The sequence below is a fragment of the Limulus polyphemus genome, unplaced genomic scaffold, assembly GCF_000517525.1.
Source record: "Limulus polyphemus unplaced genomic scaffold, Limulus_polyphemus-2.1.2 Scaffold2523, whole genome shotgun sequence".
Classification (NCBI taxonomy): Eukaryota; Metazoa; Arthropoda; class Merostomata; order Xiphosura; family Limulidae; genus Limulus; species Limulus polyphemus.
Genome location: NW_013668133.1, coordinates 127,370 through 142,701, shown reverse-complemented (window position 1 = coordinate 142,701; position 15,332 = coordinate 127,370). Strand labels below are relative to the sequence as shown.

The following is a 15,332-nucleotide window of genomic DNA, read 5'->3' as shown; positions in this document are numbered from 1 at the left end:
ATCTGTGAGTTCCTGTAACTAACCGGCATCTGTGAGTTTCCTGTAAACTAACCGGCTTCTGTGAGCTCCCTGTAAACTAACCGGCATCTGTGAGCTCCCTGTAAACTAACCGGCATCTGTGAGTTTCCTGTAAACTAACCGGCATCTGTAAGTTTCCTGTAAACTAATCAGCATCTGTGAGTTTCCTGTAAACTAACAGGCATCTGTGGGTTTTCTGTAAACTCCTGTGGTATACGAGTTGTGTCTTAATAGCCATCAAGGAAGACAGTTTACCTTCTTCTAATTCTATTGTCAGGATGTTTTCTATTCAGATGGTTCATGAAATAATGAAACTAAGAGGGGAGACCCCAGTCGAGCAAATAACGCATCAGACGTTTATCGAAAAAAAACACAGCCCAGAATTGAATATCGGCCGCTTCCAACATAGAAAATAGTCCCTCTCGGGACTTTTCTGAAAACACTAGATTAACAGCCGAAACATGGGATAAAAAACTATCATATAGTTATTAAAAAAAGGTGCTAGTCACTTAGATTTAGGTGATTAAGCTAGTTACTAACCATGAAAACATTTTTTTAGAACTTCTCACAAACGGCTGTCCAAGCACAGCCGTTCATAATTTTGAATCGATAGACTAGAGAGAATGCTGCTATCTATCAGCACCTACCGCCGGCTCTTTTGTGACCAAATAGTGGAACTATATCACCACTGTTACAGCACACTCACAGTGTCGAACTTGTTTTGGGGGAAATGTACTGCGATGAATCCTCGGATTCACTATCCCGGTCCACTACCCATTAGATTTGTTTGGGTTTTTGTTAAATACAAAGCTGCATAATGGGCTATCTAAACTGTTCCCACAGTAGGAATCGAACCCAGAATTTGAGTGCTATAAGCCTCCAGAATTACCGCCGAGCCATTGGAGGCGACACGAGCAAAAGCTCCATCATGTGCTATCTGGCTGGTGGCTCAGCAGTAAGTCTCAGGGCTCATAACGCTTAATACTCGCGGTGGGCACATCACAGTAACCCACTGTATAATAACAAACAAAGAAGCACATATATAAACCATAATATAGATAACAATCTAAATTTCTTGCACGATGTGATGAATAGTTATGTAGGACTTATCGTAGGACTAAATAAAAATGCAACACGTGTATCTTAACCAATTTTACGGTTGGGTTCTAGATCAAGATCAGGAAGGCATTAAAATCAAATCAAGGACCATTTAAATTATTTTCAATACTCTTTTGTTATCGTGGTAGATGTTGGATACCTTCACTCTCATCTTGAGGGGTAAAATTGTTAGCTCTTGGAAGTAGTCAACTAAACGCAGTGACCAAGATCTGTAAGTGTTTTCAAGAGTGAGTGTGGTATATTTACAGTTCTACAAGCCCCGGTAACTTGAGATTTGATCCCTGCGGTGGACCAGAGAGCTCACTGGACAGCATTGCGCTAAAAATAGTCTGACAAACCGTTCTTAAAAAAAATTTCAAAATCAAATCAAATTAAAAATCACAAGCTCGCTCCTTACTTGAAGTTTTAGGTGGTTTTTGTTCAGGGTTAGTTCACGTTTTCTGATTTTTGAATGTATAATAGTTAGGAGAAGTATAGAGTTAAGGTTGGATTTAGTTGTCTCCTTTGTACCTAAGAAAACATATTTTCGTTAGTTCTTTCTTTCTTTACTTTTTTTTATGCATTCATCGATTACATAATGAAGTGTAGTTTACAAACAACGTGCGAATTTTTTTTAAATTCATAAATATTTTATAAAGTCTGAGGAAATCCGATTAATTTATCTCTGCAAGCCATCTTAAACTTTTTAACAATATTTTTATTTGGTTTCAGCACAAACGTGCAAGATGGATCGTATGCCTCGTGTCCCGCTGCTGGGATCGAACCCAGAATTGAAGCATTATAAGCCCTCGATCTTAACGCTAAGCCAGGTGGGGACCCGTTTTAACTTGATATAACACGAGAGGGGGGGACTACTAACTTGGCATTATTCCAAGTGAAAGCGAACATGGTTTTAGCGTAGGTGTGATCTGGAGGCGTTTAGCGAGATTCATTAAGATGATTAATGTTTTAAAACCAAATACTAATGAAATATAATACAGAAGTTTGTGTTTGAAGTACACAGGAAAACACTATGTGGTGATTCTTTATCTCAACAGAAAGAAAAAGGAAGAACTTTTTAAAAATTTTCATTTTTAACATCCATACTTATAAAAAAAAAATAACGAATTACTCCGTGGTCTTTCAACCAATCTCAAACAAATTTGATACATCGGAACTAGGGGCACTCATAGATTGTTATTACCCAGCCCCACCTACTCTGGCCCACGCCCACAGCAAGGATATGTTTTTTCAGCTAATGACTCCCCAGTCTTGGATCAATTTTTATTCCTAAAATATTTTTTTTTCTTGAAAAATTGAGTTTTTTCGTTAAAAATGTCAAACATTCACATCTTGGCTAAGAAAAATGGCAACCAAAGCACAAGATCAGGCGCCTTAAAGTGGCAGGGTTACATCTGAAAACACCTTGTTTTTCACATGGTCAATTTTACATTGTGTGTTCAATAGTATTATCACCAAGAAATATTTTTATTTTGGCCCAGGAGGAAGAAAAAACGTCTAATGTGATATATGAAGAAGAACTCAGAGTATCAACAAACACTGAGGCTGTAAAGTAATTGTAACACCATTTCTGTAATGTGGAATAAAAAAGGTGTGAAATAAAGTAACTGTAAAGTCAGTTATGTGTGAAATAAGTTATGCATATAAATACAAGTTCTTGATATATTTTATTAGTTCAAGCCCTAAATTCAATACTGATGCCCCAGGACGTAGGACGGGTGCCTCAGCTTGTAATTAATAATTGCTCTAATAATGATTTTTAAAGTGATTTAATGAAGTAACAAAAATGACATTTTAAAGTTGATTACTTAGTTATTTAATTCAAATATGAGCGCATGCTTTATTAATAGCTATATATATTGGTAAATGTGTTTGTTTTTAAGCCCAAAGCTACACAATGGACTTGACTATCGAACCTGAGTTTTGGTGAAAAAGCTCTCAAACTTACCACTTAGCCACTGGTTTGCTAGTAGATATGGTGACATAAGATGTCTGTAATAAAAGGCTGAGAGGTTGCAAAATATTAAGTGATTATATAGCTTTTGAACATAAAATAACTAATAAACCATTCTGTGAAACATTAAGACAATCTAAACACCACGTTTTAATCAACCGAAAAATCATCAATCAGAGATTTAATAGGCTGGGCGTAATCCATGGTAATGGTGTGAAGAAATTGACTGAGAAAACTAACAAACTTATTAACGATGCACGAATTCTGGTTGAACATGACTAGAAAAGGTGATCGTATAGTTTAGAAACCCGTATAGATACTAAGATCAGGAGCTTTCTGCAAGCGTATTTATACAATCAGCGCCATCTTATTTTTCAAACTTTCTATTCTGCTGTCCAGTACAGTCTTTTAATCTATTTCGCGTTCACCCTAAACGTGAATCAAAGATTCTAGAAGGTTCCGTAATACAAATTCTGTGTCTCTTCACAAACATGGCTATCTGGAAAGCGGAAATGTCACCAACAGATTGATCTATTTTATACTAAAACTACAAAACAAATTCAACCTTGCTGTCTTATTTGATATAGAAGGATTTTATTATTATTATACATTTTTAGAACCTATAAAATTATATATAAATACAAGAAAAAATCGAAACAAACACGCAGTGACAACGAAGCCTCGTATAAATTTCTCAGTTTTCTTTCTTATTATGTCTTGGATTTCTTTTATTATATATTAAAATTCAACGTTTAAGATATACGAAATTATCATTGAAATGCCATTGTACAAATATTGCATTTCAGCAAAGCTGTACTAATTAGTAATTTACAAAGAGCACAGTATTTGCGAGTAGTAAAGTCGAAACAAACATAATAACAATGATAAACGTAACCATAATATCTCAAGAGCGTTTCGGTTGCTAAGCAACCAGCAAATGAGAAACGCGCCCATTGCTGTTGTTGTTAATGTCACAGAAAGCCTCTAGAGACAACGCTTCAAATTACTTCCCCCTCTGCGTTACACCACAAAGAAACTATTTCAACCTTTGTATCAAATCACAGAAAATTACTTCATCCTGCACGTCACACGCCTACATGTGTCTCAACTTCCTCAAATGTGTCACACGACAAAGAAAGTACATCAATGTGCCACATAAAAAAGAAACTAAATGTGGCACATGAAAAAGAAACTAAATCAATGTGCCACACGACAAAGAAACTTCTTCCTTCTATGTGTTACACGTCAAAGGAACTACATTATGTGTCGCACGCCAAAGGTGTTACTTTCTCCTATGTGTCACACGACAAAGAAACTTCTTCCACCTATGTGTCACAAGGCAATCAGATCGCTAACATCACTCAGAATTTCTTAAGACTTAGAAACAGAAATAATTTACCTGTACAAAATCATTAAGATATCATATTTTGAAAATGCCACTTTTGGAAACGATGTTATTAAACTTTTCATAGCGGTAAGACTTTCTATAAGAAGTAGGGCATTTTCTTTCTCATCACTTATTTGTTTATTACAGATAAGACATCTTGAATGTACATCCACAAGCACCTTTCATTAAATGTGAAACTTACGAACCTCACAACATCATGGCTACGGAGAGTCCGCCATTTATTTTATGAATTTTAACTGATGGAAGACTTTTTTCTCGCAACTCCAACGTTCGTGATAATATTTCTGTACTACAGAGTTTCAATAACTGTTACAAAACTTATCCTATGCTACAGAGTTTCAATAACTGTTACAAAACTTATCCTATGCTACAGAGTTTCAATAACTGTTACAAAACTTATCCTATGCTACAGAGTTTCAATAACTGTTACAAAACTTATCCTATGCTACAGAGTTTCAATAACTTTTACAAAACTTATCCTGTGCTACAGTTTCATTAATCATTACAAAACTTATCCTGCTATAGAGTTTCATTAACTATTACAAAACCTTATCCTGTGCTACAGAGTTTCATTAACTATTACAAAACCTTATCCTGTGCTACAGTTTCATTAACCATTACAAAACTTATCCTGCTATAGAGTTTCATTAACCATTACAAAACTTATCCTGCTATAGAGTTTCATTAACCATCACAAAACATATCCTACTACAATTCAACAACTGTTACAAATTCAACTTTCCCGCAAACCAAGTTTCAATAATTTTGTTGCAAACCTTTTTTTCCCCTTGTAGTACAGCGACTCTCCTATTACATCTACCTTGTCTTCCTTCATAGTTCAACGATTTGATTTCCTTATTACACCTACCTTGTCTTATCCCCTTGTTCAGCGATTCTATTGTTTTTTTTTATATTGTGAACTGCAAAAATGCTGACTAAGAATCTCAACTATCAGTACATTAAGCTGATACTTAGATATCTTAAAATACCATACGATGTAAAAAATACTGGTGATATATTAATGCTTTCTCAGAATCTCTGTTAAGTAGCAGAGTGTTTATATTTTGACTGACAGCTTCGAGTGGACATATCCAGTTCTTGCAGTGGATAAGATCAATTTCAGAACATTTTTGTTGAACTTGGTTAATTCTCTTATCTATGTTTTGATAGTCGTGATTTGAAAAAAGTGCACATGTTTGTTCCGTGCTCCAATAAGGTGACTTTTCCGAGTTCTTATTTACAATTTTAACGAATGCCAGTGTTACTGCAGCTCTTACCAGAATTGCCATAGTGATTGACTGAAAAATAAGAATCTAGATAAAAAGGCCATTTTGTAACCCGAATTTTGCAGGTTTTTTTTTTATTATCTCACATCTTTAAATACTTTCTTTAATAATTCGCTACACTTCACTCCATCTTTCTTCGACTTGTTCTTGAACTTTTATGATTTGAATAAATAATTGTACAACTAACCATGAGAAACAGCTCTTATTACTCCTGCTACCTGTACCACGTGTCATACCGTACGAACTCCTGTATAATCGATCGCTGAAATATACTAAGTGTAAAAAATACTAAAGTTGTCGCCATCCCGTATTTGTAACAATAATGTTACAACATCTCACGGCAGGTTCTTCTTGTTCTTTAATAATGGTTCTTGATAGAGAACTTAGATTGTGTACTCATGACGAGAAGACAACATAAGTGGACTGCAATAACATGTTGAAAATTTAGATCTGTTTAACGGGTTCCGTTATTCATAACGGAAGTAATAGGTAACGTTTCCTAATGCTTCTCTCAACTTTACTGTTCTGAATTTCCATGAAATAGTGCTTTCAGCACTACACATCTTATGAAAGAGATTCAAACGTTTATTAGGCTATCGTAGTTTACAATAGTGTCTTCTCATTCATAAATATTGTTATATTAGCTCTGACTAGCTTTCAGTTGGCTATTGTAGTTTATGAATAGTGTCTTCTCATTCATCAATATTATTATATTAGATCCAACTTTAATTGCCTTTGACCTACGCTCTGTACCCTGTGGACCAGCAGAAGCATACGATTTTACCACGTTAAAATCCGGGGCTTGATTCCCAGAACTGGACAGAACGCAGATACTCCAATGTGGAGCTTTGCGCTAAAACAAAAACAGGCTCCTTATGGCAGATAGCATTAGTAACCTTGCCATAAATACAAATACAGAATGAATACAGACCTACGTTATTACGAAAGCTTTCTTAACGTATATCATCGATATGTTTGCCTTCGAATTTGGTTCAACAAAGCTTATCCTTTTGTCAACAATAGACATGTTTGCCTTCCATACTTATCCTTTTGTCAACATTAGACATGTCTGTCTTCCAACCTGGTTCAACTTGACAAAATGATAAGCTTTTGATAAGCTTTGTTGAACCAGATTGGAAGGCAGACATGTCTATTGTTGTTGACAAAAGGATAAGCTTTGTTGAACCAGATTGGAAGGCAGACATGTCTATTGTTGACAAACAGACATGTCTGCTTTCCAATCTGGTTCAACAAAACATATCCTTTTGCCAACAATCGTCAATAGCGACAGGTGTGGCGCTGAAAATCTGACAAAGTTCTGTCCTTTGTATGGCAACACGTTCGTAGAAACATTCTAATTATGACTAATAATTATTTTTCAAAATATAGAAGATTAATTTGTTAACAAATGTGTAATTTATAAGATAAGAAAATAATTATTAACGTTAGGAACAACGCGACTTTAAAAATTAAGTAGTCGTTCGAAAATAGAATACTTTTGGAAGGTGGCCAAATCAGATAGCGGTGTAATATAGAACTATCAATTTTAGATTAACGACTGTTCCTGCTAGTTGATATATTACAAAAACATTGTGAACCTACTTTTGTTTGTAATCCAACTTTATTATCAAACAAACAAGTTACAACGGTGACTGCAACTTTAATTAGTAGCATCGGAGACTTGAAACGCATTTACACTTCTGATTAGTAAAACCACGTCTCGAACCTGAGACCCACAGATCACCCGTGCAATATGCTAATTAATCAATTATGCTTGAGCCACCCAAATTAAAAACAAAAACACAAACCCAGCTAAATATCAGGGTAGAATTTCGGTGAACTTTAATGTTTGAAGGAAGGAAATTATTTATTACTGTTAAATTGTTTATTTGTTTGTAATTAAGCACAAAGCTACACAATCTGTGCTCTGCCCACCCTGGGTATCTAAACCCAGATTCTAGCGTTGTAAGTCCGCAGACATACCGCTGTGCCACTGGGGGGCATTACTGTTAAACATTTAATTGTTTCTAAAACACGTTCGGAAAGCATTAACAAAACTAAAATTTCATAAATTAATATACAACAAAACCAAAACCTATAAGGATTAAGATGCATAAGTTCCTCAATTAGGTAATCTTCGTTATTAGTGGTCAATTCAAATGCAATCCCATTCACACCTCATAAGGTTCTGTTAGCTTAGGAAATTTAGATTACGTCGAAATATACACACTAAGCTAATAATGAAAAATACCAACCATAAGAGCAAAATAATGATAATATTTAAAACTACTTAGAACATTATAATAAAAAAACAACCCATTAAATTACTTAAATTAAACAAGATATATACATTTAGGTTTTTACCGAAACGAACAAAAGCTGTGGGATAATTATGGAACGCTTATTCCCAAAGCAAGTAAAGAATAATCCAGAAGGAAATCTGCAGTTTCTCCTTAGATGCCCCCCAGTGGCTCAGTGATAAGTCTGCAGGCATAAGATTCTAAAATTCGGCTTTTGATACCCGTGGTGGGCAGAGCACAGATAGCCTATTGTTTAGTTTTGCGTCACCCTTGATTTTTAACGTGTAAACTCGAACAGGATCTTGATCACGGTCAACATTTTTGTTTCTATTGTTTGTTTGTTTGTTCTAAAACAAAGCCACATTGAGCTATCTACTGTATCTACCGCAGGGACCGAACCCCGGATTCAAACGTTGTAATTCCGTAAACTTACCGCTGCCCCACCAGGGGACTTTTCTATTGACTTGTTAATTAACCAGTTATTCATTTACACGTTTATTTTTATCCAAATAGATAATCCTCTGAAAAACGTGTTTTATCTGTTATTCGTTTCGCCATTTTTTTTTAGTCTTTCATCCAATTATACATTTTTTTAGTTTTCTTCGAATGCAGACACAAGAACGTCGAAGTTATGTTTTCGTTGTCTGCTGACAAACACCAGAAGTAGTAGTTGTGAAAACAAACATCAGTGGAATGAATGATTCCCCCAACAATTGTAAAAATGAAAAACAGCCATCAATAGGATGGCTGGTCTAACACAGAGACCGTTAGCTTTTCTTGTTTGGTTTAATTTAAAACTAACAGCTGTAGTAGTGAAAAACAGCCATCATTAGAGAATGGGTGACCCCCCTTCCCCCTTCCACAAACCATTAACATTTTGTTTGGTTTGATTGAGTTATGATGATAAATATGACGTGCTTGTTTGTGCATATGTTTTGTGATTTTGTGATTGTGTCGCGAATTCGAAGCCCCATCACTGAACATGTTTGTCCTTTCAGTCGGGTGAGCGTTGTAATGTTTCAGCTACTCCCACTAATCGTTGGTAAAAGGGTAGCCCAAAAGTTGGCGGTGGGCGGTGTTGACTAGCTGCCTTAACTTTGTCTATCACTGCTAAATTAGGATTGGCTAGCCTCTAATAGATTGCCTCTAATACCACAAAACATTTCCCGCACTTTAAGTTGTAGATAAGTTATAAGAGTGACAGTCAATCTCTTGGCGTGTATGATGAGTGGTTGGATGCGGTAACTGGCTGCCCTCCGTCTGGTCAGTAGTTGAAAATAAGGGACGACTGCACGTAGCCTCATTGGCTTTGCCATAAATATAAATACAGTTCTGAGCCCGACACTTACTGTGTGATATAGTGTTACAAAAGGGGGGATGTGTATTGAACTTACTGTGTGATGCAGTGTTACGAGAGGGGGATGTGTGTTGAACTTACTGTGTGATGTAGTGTTACGAGAGAGGGTATGTGCGTGTGTCGAACTCACTGTGTGATGTAGTATCACAAGAGAGATGTGTGTTGAACTTACTGTGTGATGTAGTGTTACGAGAGAGGGTATGTGCGTGTGTTGAACTCACTGTGTGATGTAGTATCACAAGAGAGATGTGTGTTGAACTTACTGTATGATGTAGTGACACATTTTGCTTTAACTTTCAGTTTTTATTTCAGTTTAATATATTTGCGTTCCGTCTATAAGCTTTATTTTAATTTCAATCTTATTCAACAAGTAGCAACAAAATATAGTATTTAGTCACGTTCGTCAAACTTCTCTGGCTCTACCTCTTCTGCACATGTTCCATATTAATATTCCATCCATCAAACCTTCGAACCACTGATTATGTGGGGATAGTTTACGTGTGTGCTAAATATTCCTTCGCATGCTATGGAATACCACATACACACAGACAACACAACAGCTTCACACAAAGACACAATGGCCCTCCTCTCTCTCTCTCTCACACACACACACACACACACACATGAGCAAAACAATTTCACACAGAGACAAAGCTTTTCTCACACATGTATACATTAATACCATTTTAAATATATTTTTGTCTGTCACGTATTAATGCCGAGAAAGCCTTTCGTTAAATACCAGAACTGGTCATCTTAATTAGACATGTTGGCAGACAAAGTGCTTTTTAAAATGATTTTGTAAAAACTGTTGTTTCTCTGTCACATACATAACATCTTCACAAAAGGAAACAACAGCTTTAACATAGTTTGCTTACACTGCGATAAATAAATATTTCATAGAAAATGTACCGTGACATTTCATAGTGTCCAAATCAGAAACAAAATTAAAAAATATAGCTATGGAATAGGGTTAATCTTATGAACAGTTGTTACAATAAGTCATGATGATAATTTCCCCGAAAGTGGGCCGAAGGTCGCCTGAACTGGTCACCTATTTTAACAACTCGCACCACTACACAGTAGTTTGTTGTCTGTCAGGCAGTCAGTCAGTCAGTAGACACTAAAATAACGTCACATAAGGGACGCTTAACGATGCAATTTGTACTGTCGTGACGTCAGTAAAACGTGCGCATGCCATAAACCACAAGAAGAATTATGGATTCTGTGGGCTACAACACAGGATGACATACGAACTTCAAAAAGAAATAAATACAAATGTTTGTTACTCTTAATTTTGTTTTTATTTACTCTTGAAACAGAACACTTTCGAGGATCCTGCGCAATTAAATCTAGTTATTATTATCATTACGTACCTTGGTAAATGCGGTTCCAAAAGAATGTATCTACCACACCTACCCTTCTATTCTTAAAGTGTTTACATGAGCCAAAAAATAGCATTGTGCCTAGTCCACGTTATATTTTCACGAGTGTTTACTTAACACTCGCCGGACCGGATTCTTTTATACGGTGTAATAGAATATGAAAACTAATATACTACTATAGAGAATGCAAATGTGGATAATGCATAAATTGTGTCACTAATTAGCAGTAAATTTCTTATTCTCAGTAAGGGTAAGTTAAAAGCAGAGGTATTTTCTAGTTTTTGCGTATGTATTATGTATTTCTAGAAGCAAAGTTTTTTTAGTGTACAAAGATAAAAGAAACGAATTTTATGGACATTTTAAAATAAAAGTAAAATGTTTTTCTGTTACATTTTGAAATATATATATATATTCAAATTTCATTTAATTTAAAGTTTGGCAATAACAAAGTACTGTAGAATAATTGTAAATAATGGCTGTAGCTTCACAGAGAAATATATTAGTTTGTAATTAAACGTATATATATATATTTATTTATTATTGAAATTCGTTAAACCAGACCTGATCATAGAAGTCTTTACGGAATTAAACGGTCGGGTAGCCTAGCAGTGTGGATTGTTTAACTATTTATCGTTAAATGCAAAGTTATAGAATGGGCTATCTTTGTCCACCAGATGCAATGTTTTAAAATAATTCCACTTTACCATTTGCTTAAAAAAAGTTAATTGTTCATGTGTTTTTTGTTTTTGTCTATTTTGTTCACATTCTTCTTCGTTTGTCCATTGTGCTTCGAAATAACATATCTGATCTATCTTTCGTCTCCTACAAGTCACTGTGTAACAAGCTTTTGATTTTCCGATATTTCGCTGGCTTTGAATTCATTTCATTATGCTTATCTATAAATGCCCATAATCTTGACTACTTTTATTTATTTTTTATCTGAGCTGCACAGGTGGCATGCTTCAGAACGTACTGTAACAGTGAAGTTTACCAGTTATGAATAGCTCTTTAATCTAGCGGTTAAAAACCGAAAAGCGTGATGAAACTTACCACTAATACCAGCTCCCACCACGATCACTGGTGCTTCACTACTCATCTTCTACAGTTGTTCTTATTAAGGCAGTAATCCGGGATTCCCTGTTTTTTTACAATGCGTTACTGGTTTGCTGTCAAGATGGAGAAGAAACTTGCTTTACTATGTAATACTATAATCAAAAGCTCCGTCGTCGTCTTGCGCAGTTGTACTTTGAACGTTCCTGTGAGTAAATAGCAACTTAAACGTCGTGAGTGTCATCTAGTGGGTACTTTAGAAGTTACCAAACTTTAATTTGATCATGAGGTAAACTACTTGAACTGAATGATGGAAAAACTGTAGCGAAACGTTGTACATTTATTACCGTATTAAATTTTAATAAGATTTTCTATGTTACCAATTCAAGCCGTCTTTATACTTTAAAAAATAACCAAACGTTATTCCCACCCAATAGATTTGACGTGGGATTCTTGTATCACTCCACGCCCAAAATAGTTGTGCAAAAGGTTGATTATTATTTACCCACATTTCAACAAATTGAAAAAGAATAATAAAATACTAAAATGAAGAAGAATGTTTAAGGAGACCTTGTGGCATTCAATATTATTAACAATTTTTATTTCTCCAGAAACGTAGATTTTGGACGAAATTACCCATTATAAAAAACAAGTATTGTTTTATCAGTATCAACTTGGCCATATTAATCATAGTAATGCGTTAACTAACTAAGTTTCTTCTCATTGTTGATATTACATTTCACACAGATCATCACTTTGTATTTCTATGCTTTTTCCGATTCTGAAACATCAAGTTGTCACGCGCTTGTGACAGTTGCGTGGTTGCTATGGTAGTAAGTGTTTTTCAAAGTTGAGATCGTACGTAATGATGAAAGCTCTAACATATTTGTCATTGGTTTAGGTTGCCATGGCTATATTTACCATGTTTATTTTGTTTGAAGGAGTATTATTATTTTTTGACAGACAATATGCTTTTGTAAAAAAAAATAATAATAATAAAAAAAAAGTATCAGTGAGCTCAAAACACGTGTGAAATATACAATTCTACGATCTTCAAATTTTCGTACGACATATCTGGAAAAGCAAGACGAAGATGAAGCTCCCCATAAAATTAATACTGAAAAATAAAATGAATTTCAGGATTAGATATTTTTTTATGTATGATATATTTGCCTCCCCCAGGTGGCTCAGGAATAAGTTTGTAAGCTTATAACGCTGAAAAACGGGGTTCGATACCCGTGATTAGCACAGCACAGATAGTCCAGACAAGTATATTATTGAATAGAGTTGTTTAAACATTGTTTAACAACAAGTAAAAGCTTGGAATGGTCTGTTATTTCATTAGGTGTGTGTCTGTGAGCCAGACTAGTTTCGGAGAATTCCACTTCTCATCAGTGACCCTGGACACGACCACCAATGAAAACTTCAAACCAAACCAAGCCTTTATAGTAGTGAGGTATCGAAAAATCGAAATGGTGTATTTAAGTGTTTTACACTCACAAAAAGGGCCCGGCATGGCCAGGTGGTTAAGGCACTCGACTCGCAATCTGAGGGTCGCGGGTTCGAATCCCCGTCACACCAAACATGCTCCTCGCCCTTTCAGCCGTGGGGGCGTTATAATGTGACGGCCAATCCCACTATTCGTTGGTTAAAGAGTAGCCCAAGAGTTGGCGGTGGGTGGTGATGACTAGCTGCCTTCCCTCTAGTCTTACACTGCTAAATTAGGGACAGCTAGCGCAGATAACCCTCGCGTAGCTTTGCACGAAATTAAAAACAAACAGACATAGCACTAATTTTAAAAAAATAGCGGTATGTCTGCGGACTTACAACGCCAGATAGCCTATTGTGTAGCTTTGTGCTTAGATTCAAACAAACAAAGAAAATAATGCAACGTAGCTAGAAAAGTGTAACCTTCCTCGACGAAAAAAAAATCACCAAAGATGAAAATATTAGTTCTCAGGATTTAACAACCGTTCGAAATATTTTTTTTATTTCATGCACTAGATCCATTTTATAGGAAAATCTTTCCACTCACAAGTTTTAAAAAGTCTGAAAACTGTTATATATTTCATTACTTAAAAACATGTGGTTTCATCGCCTAGTTGATTATTTGTTCTCCCTCTTCACACTTCGCCCCACGCCGTTTCGGGTTACACATTAGGGTTACACATTAGCTCCTTGTTTTCTATAGAAAAGGCGAGTGAAATTGGAAAGATTATTTACTGATGTACAAACAAAGTTCAATCTTTTCACGCTAGTCTGTGATAAGAGAGAGAGGGATTCTTGACCAGAAATTAAGACAAGTTGATAAATAAACTACAGAAATAAGAGTGTTGTTGGGTATAAAAATATCAATGTGATATCTTGCAATATTTTCTTAACCTATCCAGTGAGTTTTAGTGACATTTCTGTAGAGTAGACCACAGAAAAGCCATTAGATAAAACTCGCAGCTAAAACAGATATCAGAATACGGAATGTTTGTGTTGACTGTTGGTAATCGTTGTGAACGCTGACACACCAACATGCTGAAAGGACTTTGCAGTCATTGCTTTCTGCACATTCAGTCTAATTGTTATGGTAACTTTTGACGAATGCTTTCCTTCAAAAAAGTTTCCTTGGTGATCTTGCATTTTCTCCAACACCACTTCCTGTGTGTCACATAAGTTGTTAATCATGGTTGTTGATCAGATAGGGCTATACTTGTTTTCTTCTAAAGATCATGGTTGTTGGTCGGTTAGGTCTATACTTGACTTTCTCTAAAGATCATGGTTGTTGATCAGGTAGGTTTATACTTGTATTCCTCTAAAGATCATGGCTGTTGGTCTGGTAGGTCTATACTTGTTTCCTCTAAAGATCATGGTTGTTGGTCAGGTAGGTCTATACTTGACTTTCTCTAAAGATCATGGTTGTTGATCAGGTAGGTTTATACTTGTATTCCTCTAAAGATCATAGTTGTTGATCAGGTAGGTCTATACTTGCTTTCCTCTAAAGATCATGGTTGTCGGTCAGGTAGGACTATACTTGTATTCCACTAAAGATCATAGTTGTCGGTCAGGTAGGTCTATACTTGACTTTCTCTAAATATCATGGTTGTCGGTCAGGTAGACCTATACTTGTATTCCACTAAAGATCATAGTTGTTGGTCGGTTAGGCCTATACTTGTCTTCCTCTAAAGATCATGGTTGTTGGTCAGGTAGGTCTATACTTGTATTCTTCTAAAGATCATGGTTGTTGGTCAGGTAGGTCTATACTTGTATTCCACTAAAGATCATGGTTGTCGGGCAGGTAGGTCTATACTTGACTTTCTCTAAAGATCATGGTTGTTGGTCAGGTAGGCCTATACTTGTCTTCCTCTAAAGATCATGGCTGTTGGTCTGGTAGGTCTATACTTGACTTTCTCTAAAGATCATGGTTGTTGGTCAGGTAGGCCTATACTTGTCTTCCTCTAAAGATC

General features: G+C 35.7%; 1 protein-coding gene across 1 annotated transcript in view; it reads right to left on the bottom strand.

Moving 5' to 3' along the window:
• LOC106467192 (amine oxidase [flavin-containing]-like) overlaps positions 1-12,036 on the bottom strand; it is a 48,946-nt gene extending 36,910 nt beyond the window's left edge. Inside the window, exon 1 of the mRNA XM_013927513.2 lies at positions 11,878-12,036. Within this exon, the coding sequence (XP_013782967.1) occupies positions 11,878-11,923 (46 nt within the window). The 5' untranslated portion in view covers positions 11,924-12,036. The remainder of the gene's footprint in view (positions 1-11,877) is intronic.
• Between the last annotated feature and the right edge of the window lie 3,296 nt (positions 12,037-15,332).